This window comes from Lepisma saccharinum, chromosome 2, assembly GCF_977018435.1.
Source record: "Lepisma saccharinum chromosome 2, izLepSacc3.1, whole genome shotgun sequence".
Taxonomy (NCBI): Eukaryota; Metazoa; Arthropoda; class Insecta; order Zygentoma; family Lepismatidae; genus Lepisma; species Lepisma saccharinum.
This window is the reverse complement of record NC_139230.1, coordinates 142,877,782-142,893,542: the sequence shown is the minus strand read 5'-3', so window position 1 is coordinate 142,893,542 and position 15,761 is coordinate 142,877,782. Positions and strand designations below refer to the sequence as shown.

Below are 15,761 nucleotides of genomic sequence, written 5' to 3'. Positions count from 1 at the left end.
TTAAGAGTCGATCATAACAACCTCACATGCAGATGATACAAGTATATTGCTGACTGGTAAAAATGATCAAGAACTTAAATCTAATATCAAAAACACAACAAACAAATTTTCAGAATGGTTCAGCAGCAACAAATTAACAATAAACAAAAACCAAACAAAAGCAGTAAAATTCCACCACCCAAGAAATAAATGCATCAAAACACCAACCATAAGCATAGAAAATGAAAATGTTAAACTCGAAAATTCATAAAGTTTCTGAGCATATGGAGTCTCAATTGGGACACCCATATTAACTATCCAGCAGGAAAATTAAGCAGAATCATATATGGCATAAGAATCATATACGGCATAAGAATCATGAAAGACATAACAGAAAAGAACACAATAAAAACCCTATAGGGGAAAGTTGCATAAATCGCATTGTTGCTTAAATCACACCCCCAGTACTATCTGGCAATGTACGGTTGCTGCTGCCACCTAACAAGAGTAGGCTCAAGTAGACAAGGTACCCATCATTCCTCAGTTGCCGCGTGGTTGTCGGAGACTAAATAAGACTTGTACAACGTAAACAATTTTTCAGCTGCTGTTGATGTAAGGATTTAAACCAGCACCATAAGGGATTGTGAACAGGAAGATAAGATTTCTGAATTCTTTCTTGTGTAATTGTGAAGGGTAAATATTGCTAAGTGTTTTGCGGGTTCAATGTTTGCAGTTCACCTTGTGTGGAAACGCTGATACTTCCATTTCGCCATTGTGGACAACTATCCTATATCGCACCACAAGGTAGTTGCTGAAATCGCACCGATGTGATTTAAGCTACTGCTACTTCCAAAGTTCTTTTCCCCTTGTTTCTTGCAGATTATTTCATCATGAGTAAAAGGAAATACGGCATGTGGCTACCAGACGACATGTAAAAGTAGTTGCAAATTTTTAAAGAAAGTAAAATAGGTGTGAATGAGTGCTGCAGGCAGTTTAAAATCCCCAAGAAAACATTCAAGAGACACTTGGAGCGTAAAGTGAAAAGAGGTGTGGGCGTAGGCGATGGTTCCAAAATGCCAGTGAATGGAAGAGAGACAGATCTACCAGCAGACATTGAGGATGAACTTGTTCACCATATCTTGATGTTTGAGGAACATTTATTCGGCCTCAGTATATCAGATGTGAGAAGACTAGCTTATCAAATAGCAGAGAAGAACAACTTGCCACACAGATTCAATAAGGACAAACAAATAGCTGAAAAGAAGTGGTACTACAGCTTTATGAAGAGACACCCTACTTTAATTTTGCATCAACCTGAGCGTACATCTATTGGAAGGGCATGAGGGTTCAATAAAGAAAACGTCGATGATTTCTTCAATTTGTTGCAGAACGAAGTGGATGACAATAAAATTGATTCCTTACATATGTTTAATGTGGATGAATCAGGCTTCTTGACAGTTCAGAAGCAACCAGGAAAGGTACTCGGCAAAAAAGGAAAGCATCAGATTGGTATGTTGTTGAGCGGAGAAAGAGGAGTCAATAAAACATTTGTATCTTGTACCGGTGCTTCTGGAAGGTTCGTGCCACCAATGATAACTTTCAAACGCCAGAGACATCATCCTTCCCTTGCAGTCGGATCCCCTCCAGGAAGCATTGTGGAAATCTCTGACAGTGGCTACATTAATTCACAGCTGTTTGTTACATGGCTACATCACTTTATAAAGAATGTAAAACCATCACAAGAAGAGAAGGTCTTGCTGTTACTAGATGGACATACTACTCATTCAAAAAACTTGGAAGCAGTGGAACTTGCTAGAGAAAATGGAGTAATCATGGTTCAGCTACCAGGTCATACCACGCACTGCCTACAGCCCCTGGACGTGGCCATCTTCAAACCATTGCAGGTGTACTACGACCAAGCATAACAAATGGATGCGGACGAATCCAGGTTTGTGTGTTACCCAATTCCAGGTGTGTGCACTTCTGTCAGAAGCTTACAATAAGCCTGCAACTATTGCTAATGCAGAGCAGGGTTTTCGTGCAGCTGGAATATGGCCGGTTGATAGAGGGGTGTTTACTGAATCTGATTTTGCTGCTGGCGTAAACCTGAACATCCCAGTCGACCTAGATCTGGAAGAAAATGCAGGAACGAAGAATGACACTAGGCTTACAACACAGAATGAGCTCCAATATATGGAGCATGAAGAAAATAAGGAAGGCAATACTGATAGGCCTGCAAGAAAACCTGACACTCCATCGACATCTAGTGTTTCTATTCAGTAAATATCCCCTCTTCCATCTCTAGGCATAACTCAACGTGTTGGAAAGCGATGAAAAGCTACTGCTCAGAAAGCCATGATTCTGACAAGCAGTCCTCACAAAGCTGCGCTTACTGTCGCAAAAGTAGGCCTAAGAGTGAAGAGAAAGCAACACTAACTTCCAGCACAACGAGAGGCACTCCCAGGTACAAGTTCATCGACACCAATTATTGAATTAAGAGAACATGAGTGGTTTTGTGTGCTATGTAAAGAATCCCATGTGGAGAATATGGTGCAGTGTCAGATTTGTGACCAATGGGCTCTGAGTTCTGTGCAGGTTACGAGCCTTCAATGAAAGGTGTCTATGTTTGTGATTTCTGCACTTGAAATGATGCAGAAGTTCAGTACTGTGTCTAAACCTGTGCCTACAATTTACCATAGCCATTAGCTAGCTACAGTTTCTTTGGACATGTCCGTATTTTCAGTTACAAAGCCAAATTTAAGTAGTTGAAAGTGAGAAAGGTGCCTGTATAGCCTATATATTGTATTTATTTTAATAGGTGATGCTTAGTAGCAGTGAATAAATTTCAATATTAAAACTTCTACAGAAGACGTTCTTCTTTTCCCGTCATAGTAGGCTATAAGCTTAGTTTTAGTGGTGCGATTAAGGAACCCATGTGGTGCGATATAGGACACCAGTTGCTTAGATCACACCTTTTGCAGACATTTGTTTTACTCACATTTATCTCAAGCATGTTACACTTAGGATTTGTGAAAACTACCCAATGTGTTGCAAATACTTCACAGATATTAGAATTCATATGAAACTCAAATTAACTCTTGCCACATCATGTAGAGATTGATTTTTCTCTTAGGGGGTGCGATTTATGCAACTTTCCCCTATTTAGTCCATTCTAATCACAACTAACATTATATTTTGGGGAAATGCAATGAACTGCACAAAAATATTTCGTTTTCAGAAAAAAGTATTAAGAATTATCACACAAAAGAAATGGAATCAACCATGTAGGGAAAATTTCTGGAGACTTGGCATTTTACCACTACCCTGCCTATGTATACTTCATTTAGTATGGCATATAAAAATGGTTGTCACCAATTTCTCCACAGGTAACAAAGATGTACATCACTACAAGTACTACCCATTCAAAGAAAATGGATTTAAAAGCATCTACTGCATCATTTCTTAACTATGGAACAAACTCATCCATGTCCATTAATGGTCCAGTTATTAAAGATTTCTCTATCAAAAAGTGTACAGTCTTGTGGATTAAAAAAGGACACAAATTATTCTGAAACTGCACAACTCATTGAGCCCAGAGAAAACAGCAGACTCTTTTCCACTTAAGTTTTCATTGCATGCTGCTGATATTTTGCATGTTTTAAAGTGTTCACAAGAAACTTGTAGGTAGGTTATTTGGACATTAAGTTTGAACTTCGAAATAGAAATTTGGTCAAGTTTTCAGTGTTGTAAGTTCGATAGCTCTCCTTGTGTATGAGTTTGGGTTCTCCTACAATGTAAACATGTACTAAGTGTTTTTAAATTACATTTAAATGTTACCATAAGAACCATGGATGATAGTTTAGTTTACTGCCTGGTAACATACACAAATTTGCATACCCAAAATAAACCACCCTTCCAAAATGAAATCACAAATACACCACTGAGTGTGCATCCCCATCTAGACAAACCAGTTTTGTGAATAATATGAAATATTATTACCTCCAATTCTGCAAGACTGCATTCTGCTTCTGACAGCATCAGCTCCAGTGACAGGAGCTGCAGCACCCTAGAAAAGATAAATGACTTATCAATCTCCACTAGCATGGATGAAACATATTTACACAGATATCAAATTGCCAACATTTGGTAATTTTACCAGTAACAAGATATTTGCCAATACCAATGACTACCAATTAATTTGTTCCATATCTAACATACATTATGCAATAAATTTGTTGTACAAAATCAAAATTGTTACATTTGTACTGGAACTGATTACTGTATCACTATTCTTAAGGATAATCTTCAGGGTATTTTTTTCCTGGTTTAGTGGAAGAATAGAAGTCTGGGAGACTTACGAAAACACTATCCAATTGAAACTTCTCTTTTGTCAAAAGGAAAAAAAACTTTTGAAATCATCAGCAGGCTAATCACAATGTCCTTGAATACAGGACATCAGTGCTATCACTATTTAATCATAGAATTACATTTTAAATATTTGTTTGCTTTCTTGTGTACTACTTACATATTATGAATGACACCTGGAAAATGAATGTCCACCAAAAAAGTATATATTTCACACATACTTCCCTTTCAGTCACAGTAATTCATGTTTATTACTTTTATGATAATTTTAGACTGAATTTTTTTTTATGAGGGGGCACCACTATTATGGGGAAAAATATGTCTCTTTCCCCCCTCCTCAAAATACCTTGTTTGTCCCTCCCTGGAAAAAATCTTGTGGACATCCATGCCTGTGAGGAATCTATATATAATCTGAGGGGAAACATTATAAATATGAAACATTAGAATACAGTTTTAATCAGACAATTACATAGTCTATTTTACCCTTATTGCATTCTAAAATTTCATTTCGAGGTAGTCCTTCTCCTTCAACCTTCAGGTGAACCTATTTGCAATTCTTGCTGATAACAGCAAATCAAACCCATAATGTAAATTAATAACTATTGATAAATGCAGTAATTACTTACATGTTCAACAATGTTGCATTTTATATCATTATCTTGAAACCTATGTCGACCCATTCTTGTTGATAGAAACTAGCAAACACTTTAAAATAAAGTATATGTCTGTCTGTACAAGTCTCCTTTATGATTAATGCAGAACAGGAAATGTCCTAGAAATATTCTAAAATTTGACCCACATTAAATATATTAAAGAAAAAATATAGCAACTCTTACCGGAGCTGGTGGTTGCCTGGGCCTTGTACCAGGCCCACGAGTCCTGCTGGTGGGTAACATCTCCATCTTAAATAGAAAATAATTGAGTTTACCATAATTCAAGTAGGGGAGACAGTGAGTTGAACATGTTTCTCTGTTTACATTTTTGCAGCTCTTAAAAATTATGATCTACTATTGATGAAATGCAACTAATGGGTGATCAATGCCTGCAGTTTCCTTGAATACTATGAATTTTTATGTCACCATGCTCCTTAAACTTGTAAAGTCATTGCTTGTTTTTTTAAGCATGTCAGTATTGTCAATTCACCCTGTATATGGCGTGAGTTGACTATATGTGCAGGATCTGTTGACAATATGTGCAGGGTCTGTTGACAATATGTGCAATTCTACTCCTCATATGGTTTGGAATATTTTATTTAAAAAAACGCTGCCTTAAAAATTACAGATTACAGATATGTGATCAGATGAACAGTAGATATAATATCAACCACAAATGTTCCAAATTAAAAAGGAATTACAAGAAGTACACTCTGTGAAAAAAAAAGGGACACTTGCTCGGATATGGTTTTCACAAGATTATGAAGTGAGTTAAAACAATAAGAAAAGCAGGATTTGTCCACCAGCCATATTTGTGAAGGAGCGTTCTCAAATGCATTAGTAAACTATAGAACGAGCATGGGTGCTGAAGCATTGCAAGGGAGCAGATAGGAGGGAGTGAGAGAGGCAGTAGGCATCATCGGTCATGTTCGTTGTGAAAATGATGACATTTATCCAACACCCCCAGTTCTTTTCTATTTTAATTTATTTTTTATGTTTCAATGCAAGAGGCTCCCTCTGGTGCTACTCTGTTGTTTTTGAGGTGCATTGTACAGGCGGGAAGATCACATCCCATGAAGCATTCAGTGGCCTCCATGCAACAGAGTAAAAAAAAATGAAAATAGGAAAGAACTGGGGGTGTTGGTTAATGAATCTTGTGAAAAACATATCCAAGCAAGTGTCGCTATTTTTTCTTTACAGAGTGTATTTACTCAATTTTTTTTCCAGTGTTTCATTTTTATTTTTATATCACAAGAACAAATGCAATAGGCAGTCCTATAATTCTAATCTAATATGTATTATTACAAATAAAGTGTCAAAGTGCTGCACTATTTTTGAGGCTAGATAATTGTCTTTACAGTGAGTCGTCAGTGTCATAATTACAAAGACAGAAATTTCCTCGTCCATTTATTTTACATGAACATTCATATGTTTATTTATCAATACCTACATAGCTGGCATGTAAATATGTATTAATAACATAACATTAATAACATCTTCAAACTGCACATAATTCATTTCGTGAAATGCATGTCCACTATTTTGAACAGCGGCATGATTTGGCAGGACAAGTGTTCCCCACCCCAAAAAAATACAGATTTATTAACACTTAAATGTAAAGGGTCTTGGAACCTGAGATTCTAGCTCAGCTCCCTCAAAGTTAGTCTCGAAGTTACTTGCTGAATTTCTGAACCTGTCTGTTTAGAGATTCTGCATAGCATATAACGATCATTTTTCTTGTTGAAAATATTAACTTAGGGGAAAAAACCTACCAGCTGTCTATTGGGAATTGCATGGAATAATTTTACACTGGTTGCTACCCTTGGGTGGTATTGAGAGTAAAAAAATCTGATGTGGTGTAAGTTGTCAGTGCTATGACATATCACAAACCACATCACTACAGAGATCCAAGGGAAGGAACTTATATGCCATTTGGTTGAGCTCTGGTTTTCAGTTGCGCAGTAGCCTGCAGTCAGCACGACGATGCAAGAGTTCCACTAAGAGCAGAGTTGCTAACTGCCTTAACAATTACCTATATATATATATTAAAAAAAGCGATAGTTTGAGAAGGTGGTAGTTCAAGGAAAAGAATGACACAGGATTATTTTTATCGGTGAAACCCCCACTGACTAAACCCCTCAGCGAAAGAGGCATCCTCCTTCTCCTCCTCTTCCTCTCGGGAGGGAGGCAGATTGTGTTACCACGAGTAAGGTGATCGTTGACCTGTGTTGCTTAGGGTGTTTTATACAATGGAAGCTGATGTGAAAACGGGAATGAATATTGGAGAAACCAAAGTGATTTATAGTCGGAGTAGATAAATTATCTTAACGTTCATAAATTTATGAAGAAAGAAGCTGACAGTAGTCTTGCGTTGAACGTGAAACAAGTGCAAAAGCATGTTTCCGCAGCTACTGATATGTCAGTAAGTACTTTGAATCTAAAATAATCGCTACAAAGTAACTGGGAAGGGATTAGTAACGCCTAACAAACCACGCAGAAGAAAGAAATTTAAAAGTGATGTGGACGAATTCGTAGAGCAATTGATGAATTTCACGATCGTGAAGGACAGTGTGCTACTTTAGATTCGTAAGTATTTTTTTTAATGAGACAACAGCATATAGCTTTGCCAGTTTTTTGTCTAGTAGAATTGTAAATTCCGCATATTGCAACACTGCTCCTATAAGTCACGTGACCTCTTCTGCAAATGACAAACCTTTCCCATGCCAGAACTCAGGCTAAACCGAATGCCCTGTACCATGAAGTTCCATTAACTACCCTTCCTTATGGAAGCAAAATTGTAAGGATCACTAACTACAAATAAATGGTGATGAGCGCTCTGATTTTGATGAATTGTTTAGTTCTGACAGTGAAGATTTAGATGATGCTGATGTACAAATGTGGTCCCTTAGAGAACATCTCTTAAAAGCATTAAAAATCACTTAATTTCTTTTTAATTTAGTTTTATGTGAGAAAAGGTGATACCCTAGAGATATGGATTTTTTAACACTAAAAGGAGAGTGACTTCCTACTTACCTATTAGGAAGAACCTGTCAATTTGACAGGTACAGTTTATCCAAGCCATATTTTTCACTGCTTTTATTCTGAGCATGAAACAACATCTGTGTTTCTCTATTTCTTTTATTTTCACATCATCATAACGATTCATTACAAATTCTGCCTTCTACAGTGGCTAATAGAGGGGCACAAATGGAACAAATTGTCTGGTCAGAAGGACCATGTTATTCATATTCAGTTAAATCATGGAAGACGTGGAGTTAACTTAATATTGTGAAAATTATAATTAAATATATACATAAATAAATCACCTGTCAACATCATGGCGTGTATGTGTATTTCAGATATTTATTTTATTTATTTATTTATTTATTCATAGGTGCATTTTATATCTTCACTTATGGTGCATTTTTATTTATTTTTTAGTTGTATTTGTAGAAACATTTTTCCTTACCATTTATTTGGTGGGAACTTTTGAAATATATGAATGTGTTATTCTATCACAAAAATTAGAATTACACGAACACTCACTTGGAAATGATAAAACGTCTGGCTCTGTGGTGCAGTGGTTAACACAGCACTTTGCAACTACAGGGTTCCCGGGTTCAAATCCCGGCCTGGACATGGATGTTTGTAAGTGTCCATTCATCAATTTCATCATATCATCACTCATTCTCATCTTCGCAATTAGCCGAAAATGACACAAAAGGGAATTAAAATAAACAAAACCATTTAATAAAAATCGATAAAAGAGGAAACATCAATCTGCCAACATTCACATGTATTGCTATTATCTAGCACATCTTCATCTGAAGAATAATTGTAGATAAATTTGTAAGTCATATGTAATGAACATCTATTCCAGCATTGCAATTATCTACTCTGAACTCATCATATTCATAAATATTATCCACTCCCTCAGATTTGACATCTGAAAAATCATGGAGATATTGAGGTAGCTACATCAAAATCCAGTAAGCCCCATTCGGGTGACATATTGGACACTGCACTGAGCCAATTAGAGTAAGCAAATAGAGGTTGCCAATATTTTACTCTAGATAATTTGTTGACTGATCTGAAGTAACATTCAACTTAAAAATACATCCGTTAGATGAACAACAATGAGCAAGGATGAACTAAAGTTTACTCACATTTAGAATATGCTACCGCTAACAGATGCAAGAAAGAACATGAAAAAATGTAAAAATGACTGTGACCAATTTCTTCCCAGGCAACAAAGATATACATCACTACAACATGAGGAATAACTCATATCTCACAGTTCCAAACATGTACTAAGTGTTTTGAAATTACATTTAAATGTTACCATAAGAACTGCCAGATGGTAGTTTAGTTTACAGCGTGGTAACATACATAAACCTGTATACCAAAATTAAACCTACCCTCCGAAATGAAATCACAAAGACACCACCAAGTGGACATCCCCAATAGTGCAAAAAGCTTAATTCGCACAGTGCACACAACACATTACTATTTGAAAAAGGTTGAAAATTCTCACCCAAGTAACCACCACCACTGGGCCAACATCAGTTTTTACGTGGGAAAGGTTGGCTTTACGTTGGTTGGCAAATTGACATTGGTCTTACGTTGGGTTGGGCCAATGGTGGTTGCTAAGGTTTGACCAACCATGGAAAAGTGAGTCAAAATCAGTTTTAAAAACAACTCTTTCATGCTAAGACAACTTTCAGGAGTATTCTAGACTGTAAAATAAGTGACATGTAACAGTGTTTCTTTTCGAATATTTCAGTCACAGCACATACTGTAAATAATATATTTTTAATGGAAGTAGAAGCTTTTTTTAACTTGCAGTCACTCACCAGTCCTTTGTCAACCACCATGGATGAAAGATGTGTTGGTAATTGCTTATCGTTTGTCTCTTTAGCTGTAGCTGAACAAGAACATTCTTACAGGTATTCTTGTGAAAGTGGTTAAACAATGTTATGTCCAGAAAGGTATTGTGCTACTACTTGAAGGTATGGTGCCTTGAAGACAATAATACCATGTGACTGAGAAAGTGCTGTGTATTTTCTTAATTTTCATAAATAACTTGTACTATTGTTTACATTTGGTCTCACAAGAAATTATGTATATATTAGAACAGAAACCTATCCATTCTTTAGTTTTCAGTACGTTGGGCCAACATAAAACTATAGATTGGCCCAATGTAAGACCATATGTTGGCCCAACTTAAAACATAATTTGGCCCAACATAAAAACCACACGTTGACCCAATGTTGGAACCATGGCCAAAATTACCTTTGCACAACGGTGTGTTTTTACGTTGGGCCAACCACTTTTGGTAACTTGGACAGGCATCCACAACATTTCATTTAATCTTTTAATCTATTATAAAGTATGTCATCTTTATATTGTAACCTCAAAATACTTTACTGATGTTGCTATAATATAATAGAACCACGGTAGTCTAGTGGGTAGGGCATCAGACTTCCATGCAGGAGACCATGGTTCGATTCCCGGGGTGGGTAATCTAAGGTCCAAATTTTTCTGGTCTTGTCCCCACATAAAGCAGCTGTGGTTGGGGCTCACATAACCTGGGGACAACTCTAGGGAAGGGGGGGGGACTGAGCATGGTGTTGATCACATCACCTACAAAAATTGGCCCCACATCCCCTAAATGTGCCTTCATGGCACGGTGCTGTAGGCATGAGGAGCTTTACCTTTGCTATGATTAATAGACTGTATCACTAAAACTGGTACACACCTTCCAACATTGAACTATAACAGGCAAACATATTATTTCATTGTATCAACTCACTATGTGATTTTATTGTATTTGATTGTGTTAATATATTTTAATGTGAAAACAAATTGACATGTGTTATATCACTGCATGTAAATACAAAGATGTGATTCAAGGAGAACATAAATCTCTAATCTAATCTAATCTGGAAAAAATAAAACAACATTACCAATTGATTTATTGTGATTTTTAGGAACCATGAAAAATTTATGTGATACAATTTCAAGACCTCTGGTTGGATGCAGTAATATGATGTAAATATCTAAGCTAATAAATGTGCAGTTCACGTTTGATTTTCATTGGAATGGCAGCCATATTATATCAAATGTCCAAGAAAATCTGAGAGAATAAAATAAATTAAAATCTACAGTGGACGATTTGCTACTGTAGTGCCTTACGCCCTCTTGCTTTTTATTTCACAACTTTAAGTGCATTGTGTGAATCCACGTTCTTCAAGGGGCAGGGCAAAAAGACAAATTATACATTATATGCACGTGGTTTTTGCAGAACGCATCAGGCATGCTTGAACTAACCTTGAGAGGTACATTCAACGGCCTGAAATAAGGTAAATTATGACGCATTATTAACTTTGAATTGTTATACAGAATTGTTACATGATATTTCAGAAGCGTTATTACAAAACTTACTAGAATTAATTTCAAATTACTAACCAACTTAGTCCATCAGTCGTCCTAGCAAGAAGAGGAGGTACCACGTCATATGTCACTACGTCACTGTGATTCATGAATAAAAATCACCACTGTGATTGAAGGGACAATTCTACTAAATTTTATGTACAACAATTTTAATAACTTCAACATAGAAAAATGACTCCTTTAAGTTCTCGTGCTTCTCTGGGTTCAATTTAAGATAAAAAGAAACTTCCAAAGTTGCGAGGCTAGCGTTGGGCTCAAAATACGATCCGCCATGGTGATAAGTCATCTATTGGCAGCTGGTTTGTCGTCTGCTCTTCAAGTGTTCAGTTTACTGTGTGACCTACGGGAAAAACAAGGAGGCGGCAGTTTTACGATCTGCAAAAATTTAAATAATGAAATAAGGGAAATAGGAGAAACAGTGAAATGGAAAGCTATGTTTTGTAAAGATCATTCTTCTATTAAATATTCATGTTGTTCACGTGGAAGATAAATGATAGAGGTCTACCACGTGCGTGTTCTCATCAAATAATGCGAAAAATATTGCCTCTACGATAGTTACTGATCAAATTTGCAAAAATAAATTTTTAACTTCATTTTTCTAAATTTACCATAACCTGAGTTGGGTTTTAAGTCCACTTTATGTACGATAAGGCTAGTCGGAACTGGACCTACTGTTTAAAGAGAGATCCGAACTACCATGTGCCTCCACCGGGAATCGAACCCGGGACCCCTTCATCACAAGGCGACGACGCTACTACTGCGCCCAGTGGCGCAAGAATGGGGGTACAGGGGTACATTTTACCCCCCAAATTTTTGAAGGGGGTATTGTACCCCCTAAATCCAGTTGTACCCCCCTCTCAGATAATTTGACAGTGTCAAGATTCTACTGTTAAAAGAACCTAGTTTCAATTCGCTCAATGAAAAAAGTTTATATTGTTTATAAATTACAAACATTATCTTACTTACCACAGAAATTCAAACAGTTGTAAACTTATTCTAATACATTGTGCTTGCTACTAGTTAGTACACTGACCTGTGTTCGAGGTTTGGAAAACTCTCTAAGATGAAAATTGTTTAAAATGTGTGTGGAACGATGGAATTAGGTAAAGTTTACTCTCAGAAAATCACACTCCACGCGAATGCTCTCTTGCATAAGGGGGGTACACTTTTCTAAAGAAGTGGTCGCGTCAATTCGAAGATAAGATACAAATCTTCATCACAGTAGTAAACTGACCTCCTTTTCTTTCGAATTTTTCAAATGGAATTTTCCGAAACGAAATACTTACACAAACGAGAGGAGGCACGACAGACAGACTTGGGGGTACAACTCCTGTTAACTTGTTAAATTTATATTAAGAGATTTTTTGAAAATAGAGATGGTACTGAGACAAGAGAAATCCCTCCTCTCCTTCTCGTATCCGTTTCGAAGGGTAATTCCCGTCCTCGTCTCAAGACTCGAAAAATATGAAATAAACAACATATGCAAAGCGTGGCCGGGGTAGCTCAGTCGGTAACGCGTCGTCTGACTACCATGCTCAAGGTCCCGGGTTCGATCCCCGTCCGGTTCAAATCCGGGAACTTTTCTAAGCGGCCCCGGGGTCGAATGACATGGGAACCTGGGGGGGGCCTGGGGGGTAAAGGTGGTCAGGGGCGTGATGCTGATCACATCACCCTTACTCATTACCTTATCAAGAAAGTGTGGGGCGTTACCCCTATACGCCTTCATGGCGTGGTGCTAAGCACAGGGAAGCACTTTACCTTTTTTTTACCTTTTTGCAAAGGGTCACCGTACAAATTTCCATAGTGTATAGAGGTTGTTAACACAAACAACTTTTCTTAAAGACTTTCTTTGACGCTACGAGCCCTCGAAAACCAAATATTTTCCTGATTACGTATATATGCAACCATATCTGTATCTTCACTGCCCCTGTTGCGGTCTCCCGTTTAGATAGAAATCTGTGACTTTGAGGTCATCATCCATATTACTTCAACACCTGTGTGAAAGGTCAGAAGCTCCCAATTTTGGGGAAGGAAGCGGAGTGTTATTGCTTCGGCTGGTGGAATGTACGGTATGCACTATCATTGAATATTGTGAATTTTTCGTGTATGATATAAATATCTGTATCATCAAAAGTAGTGTGGAGAATATGATAAGGGATGATGTAAGTAGGAATCAATTAACACTTCAAGAGATGTTTTAGAAGATACAGAAAAAACTGTAAATTTTTATGATATTTCTAAATGTTATATCTTATATTAACTTAATGAACCTGCCCTCGCCCCCCACCCCCCAAACACACACAAACAACTTTTTAAGTTAATTTACTACTGTTAAACTTTTGGAAAATGGACTTCGTTTAAAAAGTCCCCCTAATAACCCGTGAGCCCCCTGCAGATCAATTCTAGCTACGGGATTGGTGTTGGGCGGTCTCCTCCGGTACCACGACTTCAAACCCTGCTTATTGTCATTCATCTTCATTGATTAGCCAAAAGTGCCAAGATGAGAGACTCAAGAGAAGTACTAAATTAACCATGCTTTCTCGTCGCTGCGACTAGACTAAGTGACAAGAAAGCGACGTAAAAGTAGTGTAAATACAAAAATTTTCAATTTATACATTAACTGAAGAAAACTGTCAGATACTGCAGGAAATATGAAGAAACTACGCTTCCATTTGTTTACCGTTTGACCACTTATATTGAAAATATTTACATGGAAACTCGTGTGTTTTAAAGGTATTGTTATTTTAAAATTTGTGAACAAAATATCATCAATGACGAAAATAAGTGTAATTAAATACAAGTATCTTATTATTTTCAGTTATAACGACTTTTGCTGTCTCTTTCACGGCCCATGATAAGTTTACGTGGTTAGTAGAAAACCAATCAGAGTTTATGTAATAGTAAGTTTATGTAATGTATTGGCAATGAACAAGGCTGTTTTCGTGTTCAGTCATTGACTGTTGGTAGTTATTACGAGTACTTTGTCAGTTTACTGGAAAAACCCTCTACAGAGTGGTTAATTTAGATAGTAAATGGCTGCATCTGCAAGAAATCGATCACATGTTTTTGCCCTACATGTTGTAAGATACTTGCTGTGCAAAAAGCACTGTGCGAATTAAGCTTTTGCTTTGTGGGTAATGCCCACTCGGTGGATATTTGTGAATTCAAAAAAGACTTAATATATCTACATTCTAAGAAAACACAAATTTGTAAACAAAAAGATGTATTGAACTAGTAACACCGAAAACGCGACCAAATTTCTATTGCCAGGATGTCCATTCAACCTATCTACAAGTTTCTTTTGTGAACACTTTAATACATGTTTGTCAGTAGGAGAATGGTGTCACTCATTAATCCACAAGGCTGCATACTTTTCGGCATACAAATTTTTGATGACTAAACCATTAATTGACACGAATGATATTTCAGTTGTGTTTGTTACATAGTTAAGAAATGGTATACTATATATTTGAATTCCATTTTCTTTGTAGGGAGGGTCTCCCCGATGGCGCAGTGGGAGCGTCGTAGCCTTGTAATCAAGCGGTCCCGGGTTCGATACCCGATGAAGGCACATGGCACAGTGGTTCGGATCCCACTTTAAAACGTAGGTCCAGTACCGGTTAGCCTCACTTAGCATAAAGTGGACTTAAAACAACAACTCAACTCTTTGAAGGGGATAAAAACGTCCCTTACAGGGATAACAATTATTCTCTTTTGCAGAGGGGCAAATCCCCGTTATCCCCCCCTGTTAATTTGCACAGTGGCAAAAAGTATTGTTACAATAGTGCATTTTCTGGAATTACACTTATTTTCATCATGATATTTTGTAACTCTTCCTGTACGCCTGCCTAATACATGACTTCAGAGTCAGGCCAATCAGAGGACGATCATATTTCGGTGATGTTGGACGTGAATTTCGGGAATGTTTGAGTCACATTTCTCAAGAACCAAAACAAATATCGCCGAGATATATTGTACATCTCATTTTTGTGTCATGTCCTTAAAATGAGTCTTACATTTAGTAATGTGGACTAAAAATTATGGTTGTTTTGCGAATAAGTTTGAGATTCACTCATTTCCACATCATTAACGTATGTACCACTGGTGGGGTAATTCCGAGTGATTTAGCTTTTTTGTCAAAAATTAATATAAAGTATATTAAGACAGCTATGACATTTTTATAGTTGCAGCATTAACGAATAATAAGTGCAGAGTAATATAGTGTTTTTCATTAAATTTTGTAAACAATCTTGGCTTCGGCAGGTCAACAAACCTTATAGTCTGTTTCGGTTATCTCTGGAGCAAGCGAAA

General features: G+C 37.0%; 1 protein-coding gene across 1 annotated transcript; it reads left to right on the top strand.

Annotated features, from left to right (window-relative positions):
* Positions 1-1,403: 1,403 nt before the first annotated feature.
* On the top strand, positions 1,404-1,904 carry LOC145983680 (uncharacterized). The gene has a single exon (XM_083116737.1). The coding sequence runs from the start codon at positions 1,404-1,406 to the stop codon at positions 1,902-1,904; it is 501 nt and encodes a 166-aa protein (XP_082972863.1).
* Positions 1,905-15,761: the final 13,857 nt, after the last annotated feature.

Excerpts from the sequence above, each read along its gene's own strand:
- LOC145983680 (XM_083116737.1), top strand. The coding sequence starts at position 1,404 with ATGTTTAATGTGGATGAATCAGGCTTCTTGACAGTTCAGAAGCAACCA.